Genomic DNA, 9,276 nt, shown 5'->3' with positions numbered 1-9,276 from the left:
GGCTACGGTCGCTGGAAAGGCCGCAGAAATCCTCGGAGCTACTAAAGAGGCTCCAAAACCCCCGGAAGGTCTCAAAAAAGGCCTCCAGGCCATTGAAGATAAGCCGGCCAAAGAGGGCCCCGGACAGGCCGCCCAAACAGGCCGCGCGGCCATCCCCCAGAGCTGACACCACTAGGGGGCCGTCGAGGCTGTCCAAAAAGCCCTCCGAGGTCCCCGATCGCCAGGGAGGCTGCAAGCCGTAGTCGGAGAGGCCGCCTGAAGGGGCCGTCAGAGCCATCCACAAAGTCCCTGGCCAGGCCATCGCAGCCGACGAGGAGGCCGCCGAACCCACGCGGGCCTCCAAGATCACCCGAGAGGCCCTCCGGTCGCCAGAGACACCCCCACGCCAGGGGAGGCACCCCCGTGGAGGAAAATCTCCGGACCTCCAGGTGGTCCAGGCCGAGTGGTCTGGGCCGAGCGGGGTGGAGAAGGCCGGAGACGCCGCCCGCCAACCATCAACGGGGCCGCCGCGGACGGGAAGGCCGGGTAAGCTGGAAAAGGCCGAAAAACGGCCAAAAACAATGACCGAATCGGCTTCTCTTTTTAGAGCCTTCTCTTTTTAGAGTGAACTTGGTTGCTATGGTCCATAAAATCTTCTTTCCTTTTTTTTTATAAATGTTTTATTAAGTTTTATAAGGGTGGGGAAGGGGTAAGGTCGGTATGGGTATTGGATGGGGTTGGGGAATGGGATTGGGATAAGGATAGGGATAGATACAATAGTGGGGTTACCCTCAACAGAAATTCAAAGCTTTAGCAAGCAGACTATTGTCCGGGTACAAATATTAAATAATAGTAGTTAATATAATACTAAACAGTTATAATCACTTATAATAACAATAATCATGAAAGTAAAGCTTAATCAATGAATATCATTCATCCTGTTAAATTTCACCATCCTTTCTCATTCTATCGTGTTGCTAACCATTGATAAATTTTTTCCCAAGTTTTGAAATAAACTGAATCTTCTTTCTCTTTAATCTCTAAAGTTAATCTATCCATTTCTGCACATTCTAAGATTTTCGTGATTATAATCTGGTCAGATGGTAAGTTTTCATTTTTCCAAAATTGGGCAAATACTATTCTCGCGGCTGTCAATACGTGTAATATTAAATATTCATTCTCTTTTCCATAATTATGTCCTAATATTCCTAACAAAAACAGTTCTGGCTTAAATTCTATCTGTATTTTAGTCATCTTTTCCAGCCATATATGGATCTTAAACTTATTTCCTTTTTTTTGACAGGTTCAGGATTCCTTCATGGAACAAGGTGCTCAAGAACCCCAAGCACACACAGATGTGTCATCTCTCTCTCAGGAACCAGCCTTTTGGGGGATCACCCAAGAGGATCCAGCTCAGATCACGTCAGCAGGTAAAAAAAAAATATGGTTCTTCATATTGTTGCACTCCACAAGGAATCATAGCAGGGTGCAGTTAAGATGGATAAGATAACCTTTATTGTCATTTTTTTACTGGCCCACATTAAAAGTTAAATTCTGTTGCCTGCTCTCAAAAGAAAGTATATATCTACCCATACCCATACATAACACACATATACACATGCTATATACATATGTGTGTGTACATGTATATATTTCTGTGTATACACATGTATATATGTGTGTGTATATGTGTGTATACACACACACACACATAATCACTGTTCATTTTGAACACATAGCGGAAAGGGGAAACTTGAGAATTCACAAGGTTGATGCTGTACGGAACAAAACTATGGCTGAATCTGGATGTTCTACTTTGGATACCACGAAGCCCCCTCCCAGAAGGTAACAAGGAAAACAGGTCGTGAAGAGGATGTGTAGTGTCCCAGACAATCCTGTGGACCCTGCTCAAGCATCACTTATGTGCTATGTCCTTTATTAAAAGGAAATGAACTGCCAATAATCTTTTCTGCCATTCTTACCGCTGTCTGCACCGCTTTCCTGTCTGAAGTTGAAAAGAAACATATTGCAGAATGTAATTCATTCATTAAATATATTGGTTCAGCTTGGAAACTTACTCCAGTGTTTCTCCAATGTCCCGATAAGCAAATATTTAACCAACAAAGGCCCTTTTGAACTGCTGGCATTCCCAGACAGAGATGCCTCTTTCAAAGCACGTAGCATCATCTCTCCCAATGAGGCATTGAGCACCTTGATCCAGCCAATCAACTCCCACCAAACCCCCAGATAGCAATAGCAATAGCACTTAGACTTATATACCGCTTCGCAGTGCTTCACAGCCCTCTGTAAGCGGTTTACAGAGTTAGCATCTTGCCCCCAACAATCTGGGCCCTCATTTTACCAACCTCAGAAGGATGGAAGGCTGAGTCAACCTTGAGCTGATTAGGATCGAACTGCTAGCAATTGGCAGAATTAGCCTGTAATACTGCATTCTAACCACTTCCTTGAAGTCCCCAGGAAGAAATGAATCCTAGATACAATCTTAAAATCTCTCTCTTTATTTTAGTAGATTCGGTCCATGCAGAGGTCAGACTTAAGGAACCTCAGTTCTTCATACTTTCACTCGGCCTTTCCATGATTGACAAGAGACCTTTTCTCTTATGAGCAATAGAGCTTTCCTCCAAACCTAACCCTTTAGACTTCTTTATTTCATTCCTCGCCACCTGCTCAGTTAATCAAAGAGGTTGGACTGCTGGCCACAGTCTCATCCCCAGATCAGTGTTGTTGTTAGGTGTGAAGTCGTGTCCGACCCATCACGACCCCATGGACAACATTCCTCCAGGCCTTCCTGTCCTCTACCATCTTCTGGAGTCCATTTAAGCTCAGGCCTACTGCTTCAGTGACTCCATCCAGCCACTTCATTCTCTGTCGTCCCCTTCTTCTGTTGCCCTCAATCTTTCCCAGCATTAGGCCCTTCTCCAGTGAGTCCTTCCTTCTCATTGTGATGGTGGCGCAGGGGTTAGAATGTAGTATTGCAGGTTAATTCTGCTGACTGCCAGTAGTTTGATCCTGACCGGCTCAAGGTTGACTCAGCCTTCCATCTGTCTATGGAGATTCTCCGACACCCAGGTCATGGTTGTCCCACAGGTGCTTTTTCAAGAGGCAACTGGACTTCCTTGTTTTTCTTTGAAGACGTTTCGTTTCTCATCCAAGAGAAGTGTGTTCAGCTCTTCCATCCTTCCGTGATCGGTAAAATGAGGACTCAGATTGTTGGGGGCAAAACACTGACCTCATAAACCATTTAGAGAATGCTGTAAAGCCCTTTGAAGTGGTACATAAGTCTAAGTGCTATTGGTACTGCTTACTTGCAGTCTGACTTGTGTGAAAGAATGGCCCTTGTTTTCCATAATTTTGCTCCAGAATGCAGTCGGAATGTTTTCAAAGTGTCTTTCTCCATTTTTGTCTTTATCAGGGAATGGAGCAATCCTGAGGTTTCATGCAGAAATGCCTTTTCTTTGTGGTGGAACTGAAACTGCAATTATCATTCCAACTCAGGTAGGAGGGATCAAGCTTGCGTAAAGTGTTAGTATCACTTTACAATACCTTGGTAAGACCTCACTTGGAATATTGCATCCAATTTTGATCACCACAATATAAAAAAAGATGTTGAGACTTTGGAAACAGTGCAGAGAAGGGCAAGAAAGATGATTAGGGGACTGGAGGCTAAAACATACAAAGAACTGTTGGAGAAATTGGGTATATCTGTTGTTGTTGTTGTTAATTGTGAAGTCGTGTCCGACCCATCACGACCCCATGGATATATCTAGTCTAGTGGAAAGAAGGAACTAGGAGTGACATGATAGCAGTGTTCCAATATTTGAGAGGCTGCCACAAAGAAGAGAGGGTCAACCTATTCTCCAATGCAGCCGAAGGCCAGACAAGAAACAATGGCTGGAAACTAATCAAGGAAAGAAGCAACCTAGAACTAAGGAGAAACTTCATGACAGTGAGAACAGTAAACTAGTGGCACGGCTTGCCTCCATAAGTTGGAGGCTATCACTGGAGGCTTTTAAGAAGAAACTGGACAGCCATTTGTCCAGAATGGTATAGGGTCTTCTGCTTGAGCAGGGGATTAGACTAGAAGACCTCCAAGGTCCCGTCCAACTCTGTTATTCTGAGGAGGATTCCTTTCTCTTTCAGTGTGCAAATGTGATTTCGACAAGGAGCATATTCCATTTCCTCCAAAGCAAGTCGAATTCCTCTTTCAAATTAGTTCATTTAAATTGCTCCCTTCTACCATTTCTTCAGAGTGGGAGCAGCTTCTTGGTACCATTTGAACATTGGTGATATCTCATGCTTCTAGAGAGGTCCTGTTCCAGCAGCCTCGTGTAGCTGTTGAACGTGTGTATCTCTTAAGGGACAAGATAAGCTACCCATTAACATATCAGCTAGGATTGTCCCAACACTGTATTGAGGAAGCCATCTTCCAGGAAGGACTCAAAGGCCCCGACCAAGACTCATCCCATCAGTTGTTCCAGCACTTACTGTTGCTACCAACCGAAACCAGTTTTGAAATTCTGCAGAATCAGCAAAATTAATCAAATATTTATTGAGGTGTATTTTGAATCAGAAACCTTTCAGAAAAGTTTTACCTGCCAAAAGTGCTTAATTACTCCAGGTGTTTGTTGTTGAGATTGGGTCATTAGAAAAGAGAACTGGTGGCTACGTCCACTTGTTGAAACATGAAATAAGATTCTCCAAAGTCCCGATTGAGGAAATCCATCTTCCAGAAACAAAAGGGGTGTCAACTGTCCAGTTGGCATTTACAGAAAAAGAAACTCCTGGGACGTGATTTTACCAAAAGTATAATACTTTACTGAAAATTTACATTGGCACAGAAGAAAACAAAACCAGCTCTGGTTTTCCCATTCGAAGGCTTGCTTAGTTAAACGATAGACTCCCTCACCCCCACCCACTGGGTATTCACATTGTCCAAGAGTAATATTTTTTCTTGTTATGGAAACAGTCTACTTCTCATTCGAGCAGCTGGCCTTGACTCTCGGCTGCCTAGATATCACCCCTCCCACCTTTGCATTCCATTGTCAAGATGTGAGCAAAAGAGAAAATCTCTGCGAAAAGGCGAATCCAATGCCTGTCCCACCAGCTGATCCAGAAGGATATGAAAGTTGTTAACGACTGAAGGGGCTTTGAGGTCTTGCAGGATCACTGAAGATAAATAGATCATTAAGATAGAAAACTTTATAGGTATCCCTCAACTTGTTTAGTGACTGCTCAAAGTTACAACGGCACTGAAAAAAGTGGTTTTTTTTTACACTTAATAATGCCCGTTGCAGCATCCCCATGATCACGTGGTCAAAATTCAGACCCCTGGCAACTGACTCATATTTAGGATGGTTGCAGTGTCCTGGGGTCACGTGATTCCCCCTTTGCGACTTTTTGACATGCAAAGTCAATGGGGAAGCCAGAGTCACTTAACAACTGTGTTATTAACTTAACTGTGGCAAACAAGGTCATAAAATGAGGCAAAACGTACTTAACAACTGTCTCTCTTTTTTTTTTTGAAAATTTTATTTATTTTTCCCATCATAAAAAAACAATCATACATAAATACAATAAACAATCAATAACCCCCCCCCCAGAACTTCCCAAACCTAATCCCAGGATAATATTCGTATAAAAGTAAACAAATACTAGTATCTCTAACTCCACAAAATATCTTAATCTACCAGAAAAGATAGAAGTAAACAAACATAAAAAAATCTAAAAACCTAACTTATATTCTACCACTCTATGTTTCTTTTGAATATAAACAATCCATCTTCTCCATATTGATAAGAATTGTTCATTCGAATGATTCTTCAAGTAAGCCGAAATCTTTGCCATTTCAGCAAGATACGAAACTTTCAATCTCCAGTCTCCCATCGTAGGCAGAATTGGGCTCTTCCAATTTTGGGCTATTAGCAATCGGGCAGCAGATAAACAATAAAGCATCAAATTTATTTCTTTTGCATCTAAATCTTGCACAATACCTAGAAGAAACAACTGTGGAAGGAAAATAATCCTTTTTTTAAAAATCTGCTGTAAGTTCCACCATAATTGAATAACTGTCTCTCTTGACAACAGAAATGTTGGGCTCAATTCTGGTCGTAAGTCAAGGACTATCTTTACTATCTGAAAATCGCCCAGAGTCATTCTGCGAGTCAGATGGTTGGTATCTAAGCTTGATAAATAAAACAATTATTTGTATTTATTTATAAAGCTTAGATACCACCCATCTCAATCTCAGAGTGACCCCTGGGCGATTTTCATATAGTACAGGTAGTCCTTGATTTACGACCTCGATTGTATATTAAGAGGGATTTCTTTCTTTTTTTTAAGTGTCAGAATCGTATGTCATTTGAAGATGTAGCTGTGTTTTTTTCTGAAGAGGAGTGGGCCCTGCTGAATCCTGAGGAAAAATTGCTGTACAGAGAGGTCATGTTGGAAAATGCAAGGAATGTGGCTTGTGTGGGTAAGGTTTCTCTTTCTTCTTCTCTACTCTTTTTTCAGAGAGTCAGCATATTGCCTCCAACTATCTGGGTCCTTATTTTGCTGACCTCAGAAGGATGGAAGGCTGAGTCAATCTTGAGCCAGTCAGGATCGAACTACTGGCAGTCAGCAGAGTCAGTCTGCAATAATGTATTCTAACCACTGCGCCACCATGGCTCATAAGTCAAGAACTACCTGTAATGTTCAAATACAGGATGTAGCAATAGAGTTTGATCCCTGATGCTGCTTCAGCTTGTGCCTTGAACATCTCGTGAAACTCACTCTTTGTTTTTTCTTTTTGTTGCAATCAGGCAAAAAGTGGGAGAACGAGGACTTTAAGAAGGAGATGACAAAGCACTCACCAACAGTCAAAAATGAAATCAGAGAAAGGATGTTCAGAGATAAACAGGAAGTGCGAAGACCTGAGGAAAACCAGCTAAACAGAGAGCCAGAGAAAGCCTCCGCTTTCAATTGTGCAGATAACAGTGTGTTCCTGGCCAAAAAATATCACCAAGAAAGCAGAATGTGTCCAGGGTGTGGAAAAGTATTGAAAGAGGAATCAGGATTGTGTCGATATTGCAGAAGGCACCCTGCGGAGGCACAGCATGAAAGTAGGGAACGTTCTTCTTGGGCCTTTCCTCTTACTTTAAATCAAAATATATCGCTTGGAGGAAAATTATATAAATGTGTGGAATGTGGAGAGAGCTTCAGCCAGAGTAGCCATCTCAATAATCATCAAAAGTGTCATGTCCGGGAGAAGCCGTATCAATGCATGGACTGTGGGAAGAGCTTCCCACAGAAAAGTCAACGTATGACTCATGAAAGGATCCACCGAGGAGAAAAACGCTATCCATGCATGGAGTGTGGAAAGAGCTTCATTAAGAGAAGTTACCTGACTTCCCACACGAGAATCCACAGAGGGGAGAAACCCTATCAATGTGTGGAGTGTGGGAAGTGCTTCACTCAGAGAAGCCACCTTGCTTCCCATAAGAGGATCCACACCGGGGAGAAACCGTATCAGTGTCTGGAGTGCGGGAAGCGCTTCAGTGATGCAAGTCACCTCACTTCCCATAAAAGGATCCACACCGGAGAGAAGCCATATAAATGTATGGAGTGTGGGAAGAGTTTTAGCGTGAACTGCTCCCTTACATCCCACATGAGGATTCACCGAGGAGAAAAACCCTATCAATGCACGGAGTGTGGAAAGAGCTTCATTAAGAGAAGTTACCTGACTTCCCACACGAGAATCCACAGAGGGGAGAAACCCTATCAGTGTGCGGATTGTGGGAAGCGCTTCTGTCAGAAAAGCCGCCTTACCTCCCATAAGAGGATCCACACTGGGGAGAAACCATATCAGTGCCCGGAGTGCGGAAAGCGCTTCAGTGATGCAAGTCATCTCACTTCCCATAAAAGGATCCACACGGGAGAGAAGCCGTATCAATGTATGGAGTGTGGGAAGAGTTTTAGTGTAAGCAGTTCCCTTGCATCCCATAAAAGGACCCACACAGGGGAGAAGCCATACAAATGTACGGAATGTGGAAAGAGCTTCACTGCAAGCAGTTCCCTTAGTTCTCATAAAAGGATCCACACGGGGGAGAAACCGTACAAATGCACGGAATGTGGAAAGAGCTTTAGAAAGAGCAGTTCTGTTACTTCCCACAGAAGGATCCACACGGGAGACACCATATGAGTGCGCTGACTGTGGAAAGAACTTCAGAGAGAACTTCTGAGGTTATGATCCTCGTGCAGAAATGTCGATGGAAGTGGATCATGAACTGGCAAGGCTGAAGGAAGGAAAATGAGGAATCATCGCCCAGATGGGAGGTTATAAAATTTGATATATGATAGATAGACAGACAGACAGACATGAAACAAAAAGAAATGAAATGAAATGAAAAGATAGCAGATAAGATTTAAGATGATAAGATGGTGGACAGGATCAACATTACTGAAAACTCTTGGAACAGCTACAACGAATTGAGTCTGTCATTTGCACCTCTATAACTGTCTGGTTTGGCACTGCAACCAAACAAGACAGACACAGACTTCAGCGGATAGTTAGGACTGCAGAAAAAACAATTACAACCAGCCTGCCTTCCATTGAGGATCTGTATACTGCACGAACCAGAAGGGCTGAGAAAATACCTACAGACTGCTCACATCCTGGACATAATGTTATTTCAACTCCTTCCTTCAAGATGACGCTACAGGGCACTGCACACCAAAATAACCAGACACGACAGATTTCCCCTCCCCCCATGCCATCACTCTGCTAAACAATTCCCAGAGCACTGTCTCATTTCTCGTCTTTTCTCATCTTCTCCTACTGTCTTCTCCTATTGGTTTCTTAAGATTTATCAATTGTTTGTAACTGATGATTAATGATTGCAACTATGATTTATACTCTTATGACCTATTAATTGCTGTTTGTATGAATACTGTGAGCTTATGCACAGAGACAAATTCCTTGTGTGTCCGATCACACTTGGCCAATAAAGAAACTAATTCCATTCCATTCCAATGTTCTGTTCTAATTTTCTATTCTATTCTTTTCTAATGTTCTATTCTACTCTATTCTGATTTTCTATTCTGTTCTAATGTTCTATTCTATTTTAATATTCTATTCTATTCTATTCTATTCTATTCTATTCTATTCTATTCTATTCTATTCTATTCTATTCTATTCCTATTCTTCCATCCCATCCCTATCCCCCCGTCCTATCCTTTCCCATTCCCACTCATTATTGTAGACAAATACTTATACACCTGCTAATCAGTACAGGAAGT

At 42.5% G+C, this 9,276-nt stretch overlaps 1 protein-coding gene across 1 annotated transcript in view; it reads left to right on the top strand.

Annotated features, from left to right (window-relative positions):
- LOC107293297 (zinc finger protein 345-like) overlaps positions 1 to 8,974 on the top strand; it is a 13,458-nt gene extending 4,484 nt beyond the window's left edge. Inside the window, exons 2-5 of the mRNA XM_015822444.1 lie at positions 1,283 to 1,409; positions 3,413 to 3,495; positions 6,340 to 6,472; positions 6,801 to 8,974. Of these exons, the coding sequence (XP_015677930.1) occupies positions 1,283 to 1,409; positions 3,413 to 3,495; positions 6,340 to 6,472; positions 6,801 to 8,179 (1,722 nt within the window). The 3' untranslated portion in view covers positions 8,180 to 8,974. The remainder of the gene's footprint in view (positions 1 to 1,282; positions 1,410 to 3,412; positions 3,496 to 6,339; positions 6,473 to 6,800) is intronic.
- Positions 8,975 to 9,276: the final 302 nt, after the last annotated feature.

Source organism: Protobothrops mucrosquamatus, unplaced genomic scaffold, assembly GCF_001527695.2.
Source record: "Protobothrops mucrosquamatus isolate PMUCROS unplaced genomic scaffold, P.Mucros_1.0 scaffold1569, whole genome shotgun sequence".
In the NCBI taxonomy this organism is placed as follows: domain Eukaryota; kingdom Metazoa; phylum Chordata; class Lepidosauria; order Squamata; family Viperidae; genus Protobothrops; species Protobothrops mucrosquamatus.
Note: the sequence above shows the minus strand (reverse complement) of the source record. Positions and strands in the feature narration are given on the sequence as shown.